Here is a 20,441-nt window from a genome sequence, read left to right as displayed (position 1 = left end):
TTTGTCTAACTTTAAATATTTAAACAAAAAGTTACAAACTTAATTATTTTTATTTTATTTTTAAAAAAGTAATTGATTCAATATGCTTAATTAATTTTTATTTGACCATTTTGATGTTAAAAAAAGTTGAATTTGAATTACTATGTCAGTTACTAATATTTAAATTAACAAATTTTAATTATTATATGTCAGTTACTAATATTTAATTTTATTTTGTCAAAAAAAATTAATTATGATGTAATTTTTTTAAATTTATCAAACTAATTTATGTTGTTATTAAATAAAATTATGAATTTTTATATAAATAAATAATTTAAAATAAAGATTAATTTTTCTAACAAAATAAAAATTTAAAGAATAATTTAATAATAAAAATTTATTGAAAACTAAAATATTTAAAAAAAATTCTTAAACATTAATGTGGGTAGTTCTCATGAATTAATTAGCACTGATTTTTTTTGTGACTAGGAATAGTAATTTTATTCAGATAATCTTAAATTCAAAATTAACCCACTACAGTCAACTGATATTAGACTATGGCCATAAAAATGAACAATGTTGTATTATCAATTAGACGTAGATTTAAATCTTTATTTCAATTCATACACTAATTAAAATTTAGCCCCGATCGAATAAAATTTTAGATTAGACCAAACTTCTTTATTTGTGACTCGAGAAAACAAGATACAGACCATTAATAATAATTATATATAAATGAATATATTTGATTCTATTAAAATACAAAATTTATATTTCTATCCTTATTAATTTTGATTTTTTTTATATTTTATTTAAATTTAAATAAAAATATTTATTATTGATATTTATATTTTAAAGTTAATGCATCATAAATAAACGATTAACCATATATATGCTATATAGTAGTAAATTGAATCAATTTTATTAGTGCTACAACATATATACATGATAAATTACACAAAATTATATGGTCAACTTGATTCTATTTATATTTCACAAAAGGACTTCTGGAACAACAAAAAACCCAATCCCCTTTCCTCACCTTCTATCAACAAAACCCTAAACCCCGTTTCCGAACTCTCTCACACTCGTTTCCGAGCTCTGAACCTTTTCTTCTCCTTCTTCCTCGAAACGATGGCGACTCAGATCTTCTCTCGAATCATCCCCAAATCCCTAACCCTAACTCCTTTCATCTCTCGCTCACTCTCTTCCTCCACCTCCACCACCCTCGCTGCTGCTTCCTTCCTCCGCCGCCTCCGCCCTCTCGCCTCCGTCGCCTACCCCACCCTCCGCGGCCTCTTCCTCCCTTCTCGTTCCTCTTCCGCCCTCTTCTCCACCCGCGCCTCCACCTCCTCGCTTAACGACCCTAACCCCAACTGGTCCAACCGTCCACCGAAGGAAACTATCCTCCTCGACGGTTGCGACTTCGAGCACTGGCTCGTCGTCATGGAGAAGCCTGAAGGAGACCCAACCCGCGATGAGATCATTGATTCCTACATCAAAATCCTGGCTCAAGTCATTGGAAGGTGATAATCAGAAACCTAAATGTTTATTAAGTTTCATTTTTTGTGGTTCTATTTGTGTCTGTTAAAGTTTGGAACTGTGTGTCTGTTGCTATTTGAGATGAGGATTCTTATGATTATTATTGTAATGGTTGTATAAATGTTTTGCGTTCTTAGCTCTGATCATTTGGTATCTTTTTAATTTTTATTTTCTTGGGGTGTAGTGAAGAAGAAGCAAGGATGAAGATATATTCGGTTTCAACTAGGCACTACTTTGCGTTTGGGGCACTTGTATCCGAAGAACTTTCATACAAAATCAAAGGTTAATAAATATGCTTCCCAACTCTCTTTCTTTGGTTTCTATTTATGTTGTCTTTGCTAATAGGTTTTGATTTTTGTTTTTTGGGTTGAAATTTGCAGAGTTGCCTAGAGTTCGTTGGGTACTTCCTGACTCGTATTTGAATGTCAAGGAAAAAGATTATGGAGGTAAAGTCCCTTGTTTTGTCACCTTGCTGATGTTTGTTTGTGTATATACTTGTGTGCATTTGTTATGTTTCTTTCTCTTAATTCTTGTACTCCCCCAAGTGGAAGTCAAGTTAAACCATTCTTAGGCTTTATAACATGGTATGTCATGATGCCTAATTTTTATGGCGTTGGCTATTGGCTAATGCATTATGGATTTGTCGGTTCCTTCACCAGGTGAACCCTTCATCAATGGACAAGCTGTACCATATGATCCCAAGTATCACGAGGAGTGGGTTAGAAACAATGCCCGAGCAAATGAAAGGAACAGGCGCAATGACAGGCCTCGGAATGCTGACAGGTCAAGAAACTTTGATAGGAGGAGGGAAAATGTGGTGAACCGAGACATGCAGGGTAGGCCTCCCATGCCAACAACCCAGGTGCTGGTCCTGGTCCTAACATGAGTGGTGCACCACCCAACAACCCAGGTGCATACCCTCCCAACAACCAAGGCGGATATGCTCCTCCTGGCGGCCCAGGTGGATACGTTCCCAACAACCAAGGTGGATATGCTCCCCCTGGCGGCCAAGGTGGATATGCACCCCAAAATGCAGGTGGATATGCAGCTCAAAATGCTGGCGGATACCAACCACAGAATGCACCAGGTGCCTATCCTCCCCGCAACCCACCTCCTAACACGGGGGCTACTCCTCCAAACAGTGGATATGGTCAAATGGGAGGTGTGCCACAGAATAACTATGGCGGAAACATGGGAGGAGGAGTGCCTCCAAACCAGAACACGGGAGGAGGAGTGCCTCCAAACCAGAACATGGGTGGGGTTCCACCAAACCAGAACATGGGTGGGGTTCCACCAAACCAGAGCATGGGTGGGGTTCCACCAGGATGGTCGAACAATGCTTCCAACAGGGACTACCAGCCTAGAGACATTCCAAGCAGGGATTTCGGAGGCCCAGCTGGTGGGAACACGTACACTGCCTGAGGTGTGACGATTTGCAGAGATTCTTGTGCTGCAATGTAGATAAAGAAGAATTTTCTTGAAGACAACTTCAGGTTTATTTGATTTAGCTGAAAGAATTATTATGTAGTAGTCTTACTTCACTTATTACTCTACTTTCTAATGAACCTGCATGTCATGGAATTGATGTTCACAATTTTTGAAGGCTAGATACAATTATTATTAGTGCTTGTTGCCTGAACCAGATTGGTAGAAAAATCTTTAGGCAAAGGCTATAATTATATTTTAAGATGTTTATTTATTAATTTATTTATTATTTTATTCTAAAACGGCTTTTCTGATTGAACCACAGTTAGACCAGTGAACCAGTGAACCAGCGATTCGATGATTGGTCCGGTTTTTAGAACTTTGATATTATGTGATAATTATTATATATATAGTGAAAATAAATAAGACTTTCATTCAATAAACTATATCAATTCAATTTAATTTTATCACTCATTTTCAAATTAATTATATTTTTAATTATTTCTAAATACTAATTTAAATATATATTTTTATTAAATATTTACAAATTAATAAATAAAAAATATTTACTCATCATAATATATAATTTTTAATAAATACTTATAGTATATAATAATATAATAGATATAAATTAATTCATGAGTTATTGAAATATGAAAATAATAGTTACTATAGTATAAAAATAAAATTAAAAAAATATTTATTATGCAAATAATAATAAAATTTTATATAATTATCTAATTATGATGGGCTCAACTTGTGATCCATCGGTTGAACCAATAGTCTAGTGATCCAATAGTTTGATCAGTTCGATTTTCGGTTCAGTTCTGATAACTATGATTTGATCACTTACCCTTCTTTCCTGTTTTGGCTCTAGGTTCTAGCTGATAGGTCGCCTGGACTGCTTGATTTCCACTTAGACCTTGTAAGCCTGGAAGCTGCGACTAAGATGATGATTTATGCTTGGTTGGAAAAAGAAAATTAATTGCTATTTTGGTTAGTTTATTGGTTCTGTTTCACTTTGTTCCCCTGTAAAACTGAGTACATCATATAAGCGTGATATATCAAGTATATGGAATATTGGAATATATGCTATGGAGTTCCAAACATAGATATGCTATTTTGCTCCCATATATTGTCTGTTTAGAAAGCATGATTGGTAATTTGGTATTTTATGCTAACTAGTTCCAAGCATAGATATGGAGTTCCTAACTGATCAGTGTACAAGACTAAAAGATATAATTGGTATTTTATTCTAACTACTTCCATTGATCTTGTATTATTGAATATTTTAGCTATACAATTAGGGCATAGATACTTGTATTATTGAATGGTAAAGCCTAATTGCTCTTTGAATATAATCAAGCTCCCCCTTCAACTCATGGTACATTTTTCTTTTCAGTTTTTGTTAGTATGCTTTTTAACTTGGTAGTTTTAACCAATAATCCATCACACTGATTTTTTCCCCCAGCCAAGAGCTTCTAGCTGCAGTGGAGGCTGAAAAGCGCTTAATATCCAGAAATGAACATTCATCTTCATACGCCAGCTCTCCTAGTCCCCTTGAACGACTCAATGATGATCATGTGAGATTGTGAGTGATTGGAAAAGTATTATATCTGTTTTATTTTGCTAATCTTTACTTGTATGATTGTGTTGATACAAGATTATAAGTATTCATTTCATGGACTTCAGGTAAAAAGAAAAAAAAAATTCAACAATTTTAGGTTGATTATTATTAGGAAGTATAGTGATTTCATTTGATTTTGACCTTAACTTGATTATTGGGTCTATATTGAGTAATCAATCAATTAATTAATTAATTAATTAATTCAAGTATAGTGATGATGATGATTACGACCATGGATATATATGTTAGGATTTGAGGGTTTTACTGAACCTAGCTAGCAAAACTTGTTTAAAACATAGATAAAATTTTGTGAAAGATAGATTTATGAGTTTTGTTAATGGATTAATTATGATCATGCTTGCTTACATATATATCATTATAATTATTTTTTTATATAATTATATAGAATAATTTTGGGGATGTTAATGAAAATATAGATGTTAATCACGATGGTTTATTGGTAAAGATGAAGTGTTGGGAATTGAAAGATGGTTAATTAATGATTTTTATTAGAAGGTATTTATGTAGGATACAATATTTTATTAGTTTTTACTAGAAGATATTTATGTAGGATACACAATATTTTTAGTTTTTATTAATTTATTAGTAGTAAATTTTAAGTGATTTAATGTATATTTTAATATACATGCTTAATTTAACATCAATATACATGCTTAATTTAACGTGAGATGTGATGTATGAGTATTTAAAATTATGATGATTCTAGTACTTTTGGTTTATTATAAATATATTTTAAGGATAATCTGTATTATTTAAAGAATATTGTATAGTATTATTATGTATTTATTTTTATTTTATAATATTTGACTAATTTAATTAAAAATCAGGATTATATATCATATTATTAAATATTAAATTTTAGAAAAAAAATTATTAGAATATATATAAAAAAAAGAAAGAAAAAAGTGAGGACATAAGGTTATGGTTATATAGAGTAGTTATAGATATACAATGTAGCTACGTTTCTAAGGTTGTGCATTGAAAAATGTAGTTTTTTGTTCTGCACCACTTGAAAACCCAAATGCAATCTATTCTGAATATTAATAGTGTAATTTTTGATACAGAAAAAGCTTATTTTTGAGAATAAACATTCGAATGGTCTAGAGGTTTCAATCGATCAAATGTAGTACTTAAAATCATCCAATAAACTTTATTGGTGACCTATATCCCAATAAATCACCATAAGCTCGGTTGATATTCAAAATTTAAATAATTATAAATGAAAATTTATTAGAGTATTATACCCAAAAAAGAGTAAATAAAAGTATTGTTATATATATACTTTAGGAAAATTATCACGTATTCTAGTGTACGATTGCGGAACTTCATGTTCTTGTGTACTATCAAGTTTCCAGCAATATTTTTGTCTTCTAATGAGCTTTGGAATTACCATATTAACCCTTGAAGTAGATATGAAATTATTCAATTGGTCAGCTAAAAATAGTTCACACTCCAAATATTTGTGGCTTAATTAGTGGTCTAGTTTTTGACTCAATCAAAGTGTATAAGAGTAACTAAGTTGGTGATAGAACGGCTTCTCATTTCCAATACACAGTATTCGAAAATATTTTGAGTTTTATGTAAATTTAAAAATAATTATTTTACATATTAATATTATTATAGAGCAATAACTAAATATGTTAAAAAACTAATACTGATAAAATTAAACAATTTGTTAATATAAAGAAAATTAAGTATAATTAGAGTAGATATTTATACAATATACAAAAACATTCTATTTAATCTATATTTATAAAATCTTTTAAGTTTATTCTTTATTAATTTATTAATTTGTATTAATTTTATTTTATTACAAAAATATTCTTGAATAATTATTGGAGATAGAAGATAAAAAAATATAATTATAAAAAAATGGTGTTAAAATTTAAATATGACTATATATTTCTCAAAATTATTTTTTCTTTGTACTTTTTTTCTTTATTTGTCTTGTTAGTTTACTATTATGTTATTGTTTTAAATTATAGAGTAAAGTATCGTTTTTGTCCTTAACTTTTGGGTAAGTTTTAAAGTTGTCCCTAACATTTTAATCGTTTTATTTAGGTTCCTAACGTTTCAAAATTGACTCAATGTTGTCTTATCGTTAGGGATCCGTTAACAGAATTGACGGCGAAACAAAATTGAGACGACTTTGAAACGTTAGGGACTTAAATAGGACGAAAACGTTGGGGGACAAAAACGATACATAAAAATAAATTTTAATTTAATTTTATCTTTCAATAATATCAATTTTTTACTGTACATAGTATTCAATTATTTTTTAATTACATCTAAGTAAATTACACTTAATCACATTATTTTTATTTTAAATAAATTTATTTTTTTATAATTTTAAGGAATTTTGATACATTAGAGACAAAAGATATAATTTATATTTTATTGTATATATATTATTTTTTTTCTTTTCTACAAGTTTATATACTAGTCATTCTACAAACATTTCATGATAAATAAACATCTTTAAGAGTAAAATTATAAAAAAAATAATTTATTTAGAATGAAAGTAATATGATTAAGTGTAATTTACTTAAATGTGATTAAAAAATAATTGAATACTATGTATAGTAAAAAATTGATATTTTTAAAAGATAAAATTAAAATTTATTTCTATGTATCGTTTTTGTCCCCAATATTTTCGTCCTATTTAAATTCCTAACGTTTTAAAATCGTCTTAATTTTGTCCCGCCATCAATTCTATTAACGGATCCCTAACAGCAGGACAACATTGAGTTAATTTTAAAACGTTAGGGATTTAAATAGGACGATTAAAATGGTAGGAACAACTTTAAGACTTACCCCAAACGTTAAGAATAACAACGATACTTTACTCTAAATTATAATATGAAATTAAGTACGTCTTTTTTAAAAGTAATATTCAAACTATATTCTCTTATTACATTATTTTAGTTCTTTTGTATTTTTAAATTTGTTAATTTTTTTATATATTTTTTGTTACTTATTAGTATATCCATATATATGACTATGAGAAATTATAGAGTGTCAACATTTTTTAGTATTTTTTTATTATTTAATCAGTATAATTATTAAATTATTTTTAATAAATAAATTTTATTAATTTATATATATAAATTCTAAAAAAATATAAATACAAATGATATTAATTTATGTGTGCAAAATTCTAATAAATAAGAGAAGAATATTTTAATTTTAGTTATTTTATTTATAATTATGCTATTGTATAATGTAACATGGTGATTTTATTAATTATATATAAAATTTTAATATAGGTTATATCTTTTTAATAATTATCAAAATATATTTATAAAATAAATAATATATCTTTAATAATTATTTAAAAACATCTATACAACAAACATCATATCCATATATATGAGAAATGATAAACCACTTTTAAATTAATAAGTAATAACATTACTTTTTTTAATTATACTTTTTTATTTTATCTTCTTTCAAATATATCTCCGATAATTATTCAAAAATATTTATATAATAAAATAAAATTAATACAAATTAAATAAATTAATAAATAATAAAATTTAAAAATTTTAAAAATATAAATTGAATATATTTTTTAATACATAGCATAAATATGTATCCTAATTACACGTAATTTTGTCTTTATTAAAAATTTATTTAACTTTATCCGTATTAATTTTTTAATATATTCAATTACTTTTCTGTAATAATATTAAAATGTAAAATAATTATTTTCAAATTTATATGAAAATCAAAATGTTTTTAAAAATTTTATATTATAATAAAAATGTTGAGTTGTTTCATCATTTATCCGTGTAGCTAATATTTTTTCATAAAAAAATTTTATTTCATAGAATCACACAAAATTTCGAGCCAATTTCCATTGAGAACAACAAAAATGTAATTAAAAGGCCTAATATTATATCAGTTTAGCTTACATACAAGCCAGTAAAGTACCTTTAAACAGAATTACTTTCCAACCGGCTTGGACAAGCTAAGCAACGGAATTTTGAACCATTATAAACTGACTAAAGTATGAATCGGTTGCATGCTCAGCATGAATTCTTGCAGGTGCTGTCTACATTAAGGATTTTTCATCAATCTAAGCCATTTATATTTTTTAAAGTATATCTGAAAGGTTCAAAATAGTGGAATCAAATGTTCCGATCAAGTAAACGGAACACCTGAACATCTTCTTATACTTTATATTGTAGTTAAATAATTATAACAGTAAAATAAATAATATAAGACAAATATATTATTATTGTACTATATTTGTTTATTATAATTAATTTATTAATTTATCATAAATTTTATATTTTAAAAAATATTTATTCAGGTAATAAATTAAATTATTACTGATAATTTAATGAGAAAATATATGGAGCCAATACATGTTCCGTACAATGCATACAATGAGGGTTAATTTTAAATTAAAATTAAAGTATAAGATGTTTATTTAAAGCGATTCGATAGGATATCAAATGTTTATTATCCCTGATATCTGGATGGTTATTCTGGATAGTATGAGTGTATTGTGTTTAATAAATTAGTAGTTGTTCCTACCCTGGCCCAATAATAAAGGCCCAGGTCCAAATAAGAGGCCTAGTCCAGAGGATCGAGCGTTACTAAACACCAACCTTCACACTTAGAAGTCGGTGTCAAACCCGACTTACTCCCAAGAAGTCGGGACGGAGAATAGCTGGCAGATAAGCACTCATTCAAATGAGTAACTGCCCCTAAAATCTCTCCAACTACTTTAATCGAGCCATATCTTAACCTCCCTAAGATAATGGGACGGTTAACACCCTAAAACTATGGCACTACTCCAACGGTGGTTATTGGCTCACCACTACAAATACACTGACACCCCTCAGGTATCTCTAAGCACAATACTCTCTAGACCTGCTCACACCCTTGCTAACTTAGGCATCGGAGTGTCTTTGCAGGTACCACCCCCCATTCACTCACGAACACAAGTCGGAAGGAGGCTCCAACGTGCAAACCAGCTCGGAAGCCACCATCCACGAACGATTGGGCCAACCAAAGCCATCCCTCTTATTAATCTCCGGTTACCCATCGTAACATTGGCGCCGTTGCCGGGGACCTGAGAGATCATCCCACGATGGCAGATAGATCCCACGAAGAAGGCCATGTAGAAACAGACTCTGAACAAGAGAATCTGGACACAGGCAACAACGATGTGGACCTCACCCTCCACCAAGAAATCGATAATCAGCACAGGGAAGGCACTTCCGGAATAAAGAATCCGAAGGTGAACTCCTCAGAAGGGCGCGGACCAGAAAAAGAAGGACCACCCCATGTAACTGAACTCATGGGATTAGTCCACAGCCGCCTGGAGCAATTAGAGCAGGAGCGAGAGCGACAAAAGGAAACTGAAAAGAGCTTAAAAGAAGAGATGGAACGACAAAAAGAGTTAGAAAGAAAGCTCTTACAGTTGGAATCTTCCCTCAAAAGTCGCAACTCCCGCGATGAACACGAAGAACCACCTTTAGGTGGGGAGGATCCCTTCAGCGAGGACATCATGAGGGCTAAAGTTCCGAGAAACTTCAAAAGCCCAGACATGGACCTCTATGACGGGACCACGGATCCGAAGCATCACCTGAGCAACTTCAAAAGTCGGATGTACCTAGCTGACGCTTCCGACGCTACACGATGCAAGGCCTTCCCGACCACTCTATCGAAAGCAGCGATGAAGTGGTTCGATAGCCTCCCCCCGAGGTCGGTTACTAGTTTTGAAGACCTCTCGAGGAAGTTTTTGATGAGGTTCTCAATCCAGAAAGACAAAGTGAAGCATGCACCGAGCCTCCTGTGAATAAAGCAGGAGGTCGGAGAATCTTTACGAACCTATATGGAAAGGTTCAACAAAGCATGTTTGGAGATTCAAGACCTACCCACCGAAGCAGTAATAATGGGGTTAGTCAATGGACTTAGGAAAGGTCCTTTCTCGCAGTCCATATCCAAAAGACACCCCACCTCCTTGAGTGATGTACAGGAAAGAGCTGAAAAGTACATCAACATGGAGGAAAACGCCAAATTAAGAAACCTGAGTTGGCGACCCGGACACCCTCCCTCAACAAAAGAGAGGGAAAGGGAAGCCAAGAAAAAAGAAGAACTCGGTCTCGAAAGGCCGAGAAAATATCACTCTTATACTCCTCTGAAAGTCTCTATAGTGGACGTATACAGAGAGATTTGTAACACTGAGAGATTGCCACCCCCTAGACCCATTAAAAATAAAAATAAAAAAGGGGGAAGCCGCAACGATTACTGCGAGTACCATAAGATATATGGTCACTCCACAAACGACTTTTACGACCTTAAAAATGTGATAGAAAAGCTGGCTAGAGAAGGTCGGCTTGATAGATATCTCATAGAAAGGTCGGACGGTCACGGAAAGAGAAAGCGAGACGACATGGATAGAAGAGACCCACCACCGCAGACACCAGAGAGACATATTCACATGATCTCAGGAGGGTTCGCGGGAGGAGGACTCACCAAATCCTCTCGCAAAAGACATCTCAAAAGAGTCTATCAGGTCGGGGAAGAGCCAGCCGACCTCCCTACCATTTCATTCACCAAAGAAGATGGGCGAGGAATAATCCCTGGACATGATGATCCAGTAGTGATAACCATGATCCTAGCAAATGCCCATCTCCACAGAACCCTGGTGGACCAAGGAAGCTCGGCGGACATTCTTTTTAAGCCCGCCTTCGACAAACTAGGGTTAGATGAGAAAGAATTAAGAGCTTACCCCGACACCCTATACGGACTAGGGGACACGCCAATAAACCACTAGGATTTTTACCCCTTCACACTACTTTTGGAAAAGGGGAAAAATCAAAGACTCTGAGTATAGACTTCATAGTCATCGATGTGGGGTCAGCATATAATGCTCTAATCGGCAGAGCTACCCTCAATCGACTCGGAGCAGTGGTATCTACTCCTCACCTCTGCATGAAATTCCCGACCTCAGCGGAAATAGCAACGGTAAGGGGAGATCAAAAGTTAGCAAGGAAGTGCTACAATGAAAGCCTAAACCTAAGGGGAAAGGGCAGAGAAGTTAACACAATAGAGCTCGGTGGCGCAAGGGCCAGAGAAGAACTGCGACCACAACCGGGAGGAAAAACCGAGGAGATACAGGTTGGTAAAGAGGAAGGGAAGAACACCCATATAGGAGCCAACCTAGGGGAAACTCTAAAACAAGGGTTGACTAGGCTCCTAAGAGATAATTCCGACCTCTTCGCCTGGAAGGCCTCTGACATGCCTGGGATTGACCCCGAGCTCATGTCCCACAAACTCTCGGTTTATCCAGGATCCCGACCTGTACAACAAAGAAGACGCAAGCTCGGCCCAGAGCTAATTTCTGCTACGTGGTCATGCCATTCGGATTAAAGAATGCAGGGGCCACATATCAAAGGTTGATGAATAAAGTGTTTTTCCTCATCTGGGGAGTCTAATGGAAGTATACGTCGACGACATGCTGGTAAAGACCAAGAAAAAAGACGACCTTTTGACAGACCTCTCGCAAGTCTTCGACACTATAAGGCTGCACGGGATGAGACTAAATCCCGCAAAGTGCGCCTTCGCAGTGGAAGCAGGGAAATTTCTAGGATTTATGCTAACACAAAGAGGGATCGAAGCCAATCCCGACAAGTGTAGAGCCATCCTAGAGATGAAAAGTCTGACTTGTCTGAGAGAAGTCCAGCAGCTAAATGGACGACTTGCGGCCCTCTCCAGATTCCTGTCAGGATCGGCACTAAAATTCCTTCCACTATTTTCCTTATTAAGAAAGGGATGCCAGTTCGAATGGACTCCTGAATGCGAGGAGGCATTCCAGGAGCTCAAAAAGTTTTTAAGCCAATCTCCTATTCTAACCCGACCCGTACCTGGGAAAGACCTCGTCCTATACTTGTCCGTAGCAAACAAGGCTGTCTCGTCAGCCCTGATAAAAGAAGACGAGGTCGGACAACATCCAGTCTACTTCATCAGCAAAGTTCTACAAGGCCCCAAACTAAGGTACCACAAACTAGAAAAGTTTGCTTACTCCTTGGTAGTAGCCTCGCGAAGGTTACGGCCTTACTTTCAAGCTCACACCATAAGAGTCCGTACGAACCAACCCATGAAGCAAATCCTCCAAAAAACGGATGTTGCAGGGAGAATGGTTCAATGGGCAATAGATCTCTCCGAGTTCGACTTAAGATATGAAACTCGGACAGCGATCAAAGCTCAATGCCTCGTCGACTTCGTTGCAGAATACGCAGGGGATCAAGAGGAAAAACCAACTACATGGGAACTCTATGTAGATGGATCCTCCAACAAAACGGGAAGCGGCGCAGGCATAATATTGGTAGATGAAAGAGGAACCCAGATAGAGGTTTCTCTAAAATTTGAATTCCCAGCCTCAAATAATCAGGCAGAATATGAAGCCTTGATTGCGGGGCTAAAACTAGCCGAAGAAGTCGGTGCTACAAAGGTGATGATATACAGCGACTCGCAAGTGGTGACCTCCCAAATAAGTGGAGAATATCAGGCAAAGGACCCAAATATGAAGAGGTACTTGGAAAAAACTTTGGAATACCTCAGGCGCTTTGCAGAAACCAAGGTCAAACACATAACTCGGGATCTGAACAGTAGAGCAGACGCCCTATCCAAGCTAGCAAGTACCAAACCAGGAGGAAACAACAGAAGTCTGATCCAAGAAACCCTCCAGGAACCCTCAGTAATAAAAGATAAACAAGAAGTACTTGAGGTAGTCGGTTTAAACCTCGGATGAATGAACCCCTTAGTTGAATACATGAAATTCGACATCCTCCCTAACGAGGAGAAAGAAGCTAAAAAGATCCGAAGGGAAGCACAACACTACACCTTGATGAGAAATATCCTCTACAGAAGGGGGATATCAACACCATTGTTAAAGTGTGTACCGACCTCAAGAACCACCGAGGTACTGGAGGAAGTACATAGTGGAATCTGCGGTAACCATCTCGGAGCAAGGTCACTAGCCAGGAAAGTAATCCGAGCTGGATTCTATTGGCCGACCTTGCAGAAAGATGCCACAGAATTTGTGAAAAAATGTCAACCATGTCAAATGCATGCAAATTTCCACGTGGCTCCACCAGAAGAACTTATCAGTATCACTTCTCCATGGCCTTTTGCCAAATGGGGAATGGATTTGTTAGCTCCTTTTCTCCAAGCGCCTAGACAAGTCAAATACCTGATCGTGGGAATAGATTATTTCACAAAGTGGATAGAAGCAGAACCATTGGCCACCATCACCGCTCAAAGAAGTCGGAGATTCCTCTACAAAAATATCATCACAAGATATGGGATACCTTATTCCATCACTACGGATAATGGAACCCAGTTCACCGATGCTACCTTCAGAAGCTTAGTGGCCAGTATGAAGATCAAACATCAGTTCACCTCGGTGGAGCACCCACAAGCCAATGGACAAGCCGAGGCAGCCAACAAAGTCATACTGACAGGACTAAAGAAGAGACTACAAGAAGCAAAAGGAGCTTGGGCTGAAGAGCTCCCTCAAGTGCTATGGGCTTACAGGACAACACCCCAATCCGCCACTGGAGAAACACCTTTCCGACTAGTCTATGGTGTGGAGACAATGATACCAATAGAAATCAATGAGCAAAGCCCAAGGGTAATTCTCCACGATGAGATCGGAAATATACAGGGGCACAAAGAGGAGCTCGACCTGCTCCCCGAAGTCCGAGAAGATGCCCAGATAAGAGAAGCAGCGTTAAAGCAAAGGATAACTACAAGGTACAACAAAAAAGTCATTCGAAGAACATTTGCTCCAGATGATTTGGTCTTAATCAGAAACGACATTGGAGTCAACAAATCAGGAGAAGGAAAGCTCGCCGCAAATTGGAAGGGACCATACAAAGTCAATGAAGTTTTAGGAAAAGGTTATTATAAAATAATCGACCTGAACAGCACTGAGCTCCCGAGGTCGTGGCATGCTTGTAACATGAAAAGGTATTATAGCTAAAAGCGAACTCTACTCCCTGATGTACTCTTTTCCCAACTTCATGATTTTTTCCCAAAAGGGTTTTTTCTGGAGAAGGGTTTTTAACGAGGCATCATAGTAGAGGCTAAGGGAAATAGATTATCAAAACCCTTAGTAGCAAAAAAGGTACCTCCCCGATTAATAAAGATCCTTTTCATCTATGATATCTCTTATGAAATCCTTTTCATTTTTTATTTTTTAAGTCTTTCTACGAAACGCGCCGACTTAAGCTCGACAAAACGTGAAAATCCCATGAACCGACCTAAAAGGTCGTCAGGATAAAACGACGAGGTACAAGTCGGTGTAAAGAGGTTATAAGAAGTCGATCGTAAAAACCCGGGTTCAAATCCGACTCATAAGTCGAAACGAGATCCCGAGTAGAAAAGCTCGGAAATACTTCGATCCATAAATCGGAATGAAGGACCGAGTAGAAGAAAAACGCATCGCAAAAATAACCTAAGTCATAAGAACTCACCAAAACTAAGTTGAGTATGAGGGATAACGAAAAGAGATAGGAAAACCTAGGAAGAAGTTTAAAGGTTGTCCTAAAAGCCCTTAAACAAAAAAGCTCAGAAAAACAAACAAGCGAAAAGAAAGGTTTTTCTAGAAAAGGTCAAGGGGAATTCAGAAAATCATACACGCATAAGGTAACTTAAACCCTTATCCAAAAAAGGGTATTTATTTTGTTAAGTTAAAACCCTTATCAAAAAGGGCACGCATAAAATATTTTATTTACGGCCTCAAAGGGCCAAAGAAAATTGTTCAAACCAGAGATAAATAAAGAGTTTAAAAAACGGGGGCCCACAGGCCGGACCCCAAATAGCCACAAGTCATTTTTTAGAAAGATCACCACCACTGGAATCAGGAGGAGCGCCACCAGAGGTATCCATGGGAGAGGAAGAGATCGGAGGAACTGCTGAAGAACCCGGAGCGTCTTTGGAATGAGGAGGAGACTCAATAATTCTCTGCCCCCGAGTCTTCAATTCTGACTCGGAAACAATTACGGGGGCAGGAGGATCCACGATGGCACCATCAATAACGACTTTGTCAGGATGTAAAGGAGAAAGATCCAAGTCGGGAGCAATCACCCTGACTTGCTCCAAGAAAATCCTCCAAGACTCCTCGGCGCCATCAGCAATTGAGTCCTCCAACTCATCATATGCCTTCCGAGAATTCAGCAGATCATTCTTCACAGACACAAGATCCTTGAATAAGCTTTGATAACTGGCCTGCGCCGTCTTCCTCAACTCCATCTCTATGTTATACTGGGCCTGCAAAGCCTTCCCTTTCTCTCGGAAGGTATCTCTCTCCTCCCTCAGCTTGGCAATCTCCTTCTTCAACTCTCCCTCATGCTCCTGATATGAGAGAAGCCTTCCCTCTAGCTCCTCGACCTTTGAGGTCGTCCCTAAAGAGCTGAGGGGAGCCTTCTCAAAGATATCCAAGAGCTTGCCACAAACCCCCGCCGCCTTGAGACTCTCCTCGACCATCGTGGTAAGGTGGCCCCGAACAGACATATCATCCATGCCTATACGAACATGGGGATATATATTCTTTCGGACAAACTCAATAGCATCCGCCTTAACCTCACCAGAAGCACCAGACTCCAAAGTCTTGCGCTTCTTTGGATCAGGGGAGGGTCGGACAACGGGGAGCGACTGAGGGGGAGCTGAAGAAGAAATTACGATAGGCTTGGAAAGAGTCCCAACATTCCGAGGAGGAGGAGGAGGAGAGATAACCCTGGCACCACCGGCCCGAGCGCGAGACTTGGCCTTGGCCTCCTGGACTCTTTGGAAAGATTCTTGAGCATTTGTTTTAGCCATTTCTGAAAAAGAAAAACAATAGCTAAAGAATCAAACAAGTCGGAATGATCAGTCGATAAGTCGGAAATTTAAAAACAAGAAAAAGCTACCTAGCTGCGCCTGGACAAAGGTCGGAGACCCTTGGAGAAACTTCTTAGTATCCAAATATGGGGCCCTCCCCCACACTTCTCGGAGGAACCCCACAATGGCAACCTCTACTTCATCCAGGTCGTCCAGACCATATTTCTCACAAGGGGAGGCCTCCAGCCAATATAAGGGAAAGCGAGGAGAAGAGTTATCATCCAGAAAAAAGGGGTGGTGACCCTCTACAGCTTGCACTTTGAAAAAATAATTTTTGAAGTCATGGAAGGATTCGTCAAAAAGGGTGAAAATCCTCCGACCTTGTATGGCTCGGAAAGACACCCATTGCTGTTTGTTGTTTAGCCCACTAAAGGGCTTAGTCATGTGGAAAAGAAAAAAGAAAATCCGCAAAGAAGTCGGGAAGTCCAAAGCTTGACTAATAAATTGATAAATTTTCAGAAAACCCCAAGAGTTGGGGTGAAGTTGGGTAGGGGCAACTCGACAGTGGTGCAAAACAGACATTTCAAAATCCGAAAAAGGAAGGAAGACACCCAGACGGGTGATCATACATTCATACATAAAGAAGAAATGAGAAGACGTCTCATTAGCCCTCCCAAAGCAAACCCGGTCTTCTGGACCCGGGACTACCAACTCATACTTCGGCTCGTCATCCTCAGAAACACAAATCCTGTGGTGAGTACGAAGATGAGTAATAAACTCCGCATCAACCAAAGGTTCCTCTCCTAGGACTGTGACATCAACCCATTGAGAAAGAGCCTCTACAGAAGACATTTTCTAAAAACACGACGAAAACCTACAAAGGAAAAAGGAAAAAGAATAAAAAATGAGAGTCCCTAAGGGGATACGAAAGCCTACAACGTCACTTCTCCCTCTCCAAAGAAAATAAAAGCATGCAATCACAAAGCATGTCATAAAAGTAAAACGCTAACCTTTATCCGAAACCGAAGGTTGAAAGAAGCAGAGGTCTCCAAATGCAAGAATGAAGCACGAACAAAGCAAGAAGAAATTTGAAAAATTGCAGAAACAAAAAAATGAAAGAGAGGGAAAGTATTTATAAACATACTAAGGGGCATAATGGTAAAAGTGGGGCAGTCATTAATGAGAATGCACCGTTACCAAAGTCTACGCACATCCCTAACGGACACGACGCTTGATTAGACATAACCGTCAGAACCGAAGAGACACGGAAAGTCACGTCGGTTTCAGAAAATCACGTCGGTCCTCCAACAAGTCGACTACGATCCCGAGTAAAATACTTGAACCCAAGTCCTATAAAGATCTTGGGCTCAAGTAGGGGCACTGTTCCTACCCTGGCCCAATAATAAAGGCCCAGGTTCAAATAAGAGGCCTAGTCCAGAGGATCGAGCCTTACTAAACACCAACCTTCACACTTAGAAGTCGGTGTCAAACCCGACTTACCCCCAAGAAGTCGGGACGGAGAATAGCTGGCAGATAAGCACTCATTCAAATGAGTAACTGCCCCTAAAATCTCTCCAACTACTTTAATCGAGCCATATCTTAACCTCCCTAAGATAATGGGACGGTTAACACCCTAAAAATATGGCACTACTCCAACGGTGGTTATTGGCTCACCACTACAAATACACTGACACCCTTCAGGTATCTCTAAGCCCAATACTCTCTAGACCTGCTCACACCCTTGCTAACTTAGGCATCGGAGTGTCTTTGCAGGTACCACCCCCCATTCACTCACGAACACAAGTCGGAAGGAGGCTCCAACGTGCAAACCAGCTCGGAAGCCACCATCCACGAACGATTGGGCCAACCAAAGCCATCCCTCTTATTAATCTCCGGTTACCCATCGTAACAGTAGTATTTTATCTGATGTCTGAATCTGTACGATAGCATATGGTTACTTCTTCTTATTGGGCTAAAGAATCAGATTATTGTACACATTGTAACTTATTCCATTGATTTTCTAGTGAGATTCATTTAATATAAAACAATATTATAATTTTCATACTATCACTACTATTATTATTTATTAGAGTTAATACTCAATTTGATTTTTGAAGTTTAAAATCAAATTAAAAAATTATAAAAGTAAATGTAAAATTTATATAATAATAATTCATATTAACTTTTGAGTTAAATTTATATTTATAATAGTAATTATTTATAATTAAAAAATACAATTAATTTAAAAATAAATAAATATAAAATTAAAATAATATAAAATAATTTAACTGTACTTTTTTATTATATATATCAATTGAATAGCATATTTATTATTAAGAAGCATCAATACCATTATTATTTTCGTTGTGTTGTTCATTTAGGTTGACACATAATAACATCACATTCTTATTTTTACTATCAGCACCACAAAATTTTTCGAGAAATATTACTCATCCATTAAATTTTGATCCTTCATTCACCCTTTATATCTAATTAATTAACTTAATTGATTTTTAAAAAACTAATCTACTTTAATGAAAGGTAATTTCTAATTATATTAAGTTTCAGTTTATTCTTATTTTTTATTTAAAATTACTTATAATTCAAATACTCCAAAAACCCACATCCTAAAATTGATGTAACTGATTGATACATGATTAAAGATTTTGAATATATGTTGCACGAACGCCATTGCAATACTCAAATCAGGACTACGGTACATCATGTTATTCTTAAATTCTCCATCTAAGCTATGCAGGAAAAGTCCAAAGCCAATTCTAGGGAATAAGAAAGCTTCATAGGGTCTTTCTGTTTAAGTGGAGGTAGTTCGTATCTTCATAGAGATGTTTATTTTACCGAGTGTTTTTCCAATCCAAATAGTCATGTTTTTTGTGCGAGCCAAAACTTACTCGACAAAAAATTTTTCTACTTTTGGACCGTTATAGTTACGACCGTCGTTCACTGAGGTTTTGGTCGTTGGTTCCCCTGTTATAAGGTTACCAACTTCCTGGATCTTCCGGCACTGGGCAGACATCATCCCCCATACATGGTCTTACGATTTTGCGAAGATTTGCGTTTTAAGTAAATAGTCGCCCAAGCCTGGTCATTGCGACTCCCTTTTTCAGGAGGCACCCCTTCTCCTAAAGTTATGGGGCTATTTTGTTGAGTTCTTTAGAGAGAGTTGTCTCGCACCTGTAGGTATTCTCTATCTACCCACCGATGTCAGTTTTAGGTACAGGTATCATTTTGTTGAAAGTCGTTCGAACTTTTTCTGTGAGTATGGCATGGATTACTTCAGCGCTGTAGCGTCTAGTACTCGAACATTGGCTCGAGACATTTTCTCTACCCTTTCTTACCCTGAAAAAGCAGGGCACCTTGTGACCTTGAACTGATAACCATCTTTCGACTAACCTAGCCTCCTCCGTCTTTCGGGACCAAAAAGGGTAGTGCAGGAATATTCACTTATTGTCCATTGACTATGCTTTTCAGTTTGATCTTAGGTTTTGACTCACCCTCTGTGGACGAACTTTGCAGAAGAACTCTTAGGTTTTTGAGGCATTGGATTCTCACTAATATTTGCGTTACTCAAGCCGAGATTTTTGCTTCTGCTTTGTCTACAAATGCCAGCTCGGGTCCTTTTCTCAAAGGCAGAAGGCTCCCCTACCAATTTATTTTTACATCCCACAGTTTCGGCAGATTGCTTAGTCCCGTTCTTCTTCGGCGCAAGAGTACTTGATCAGTGAGCTATGACGCACTATTTCAAGAGTGGTTGCTTCTAGGCAAACCTCCTGACTATCTCTGCACCCCTACCTCCATTATCATTGAGCGGCCATTTAGGGGCCTTAGCTGGTGATCCGGCTGTTTCCCTCTCGACAATAAAGCTTATTCCCTATCATCTTACTGGCCGACGTTGACCCTTGTTATTTTGTGGTCATATTTAGTATTTAGAGTTTGCCTCAATTTAGTACTGCCCTCACGGCCCTAACTTAGACACTCTAAAATCCTT

The 20,441-nt window shown here is 36.6% G+C and overlaps 1 protein-coding gene across 3 annotated transcripts; it reads left to right on the top strand.

Annotated features, from left to right (window-relative positions):
* Positions 1-988: 988 nt before the first annotated feature.
* On the top strand, positions 989-5,147 carry LOC130977130 (multiple organellar RNA editing factor 8, chloroplastic/mitochondrial-like). 3 transcript variants are annotated; one of them, XM_057902154.1, is made up of 6 exons: positions 989-1,505; positions 1,706-1,803; positions 1,902-1,967; positions 2,181-3,014; positions 3,824-3,871; positions 4,418-5,146. In XM_057902154.1, exons 1-4 carry the CDS (start codon positions 1,114-1,116, stop codon positions 2,405-2,407), a joined length of 783 nt encoding a protein of 260 aa, XP_057758137.1. In that variant the 5' UTR covers positions 989-1,113; the 3' UTR covers positions 2,408-3,014; positions 3,824-3,871; positions 4,418-5,146. The 3 variants fall into 3 exon arrangements, with proteins under 3 accessions (XP_057758137.1, XP_057758136.1, XP_057758135.1); XM_057902153.1 differs by having other exon boundaries at positions 3,824-3,942; positions 4,418-5,144; XM_057902152.1 differs by having other exon boundaries at positions 3,824-5,147.
* The last annotated feature ends 15,294 nt before the right edge of the window (positions 5,148-20,441 follow it).

The sequence above is a fragment of the Arachis stenosperma genome, chromosome 4 (genome assembly GCF_014773155.1).
Source record: "Arachis stenosperma cultivar V10309 chromosome 4, arast.V10309.gnm1.PFL2, whole genome shotgun sequence".
Taxonomy (NCBI): domain Eukaryota; kingdom Viridiplantae; phylum Streptophyta; class Magnoliopsida; order Fabales; family Fabaceae; genus Arachis; species Arachis stenosperma.
The sequence above is the reverse complement of the archived record's forward strand: the minus strand, read 5'-3'. Positions and strand labels throughout refer to the sequence as shown.

Coding starts and splice junctions, on each gene's coding strand:
- LOC130977130 (XM_057902152.1), top strand. CDS start 1,114: ATGGCGACTCAGATCTTCTCTCGAATCATCCCCAAATCCCTAACCCTA. Junction 1,804..1,901: donor ACTTTCATACAAAATCAAAG/GTTAATAAATAT, acceptor TGAAATTTGCAG/AGTTGCCTAGAGTTCGTTGG. Junction 1,968..2,180: donor CAAGGAAAAAGATTATGGAG/GTAAAGTCCCTT, acceptor TTCCTTCACCAG/GTGAACCCTTCATCAATGGA.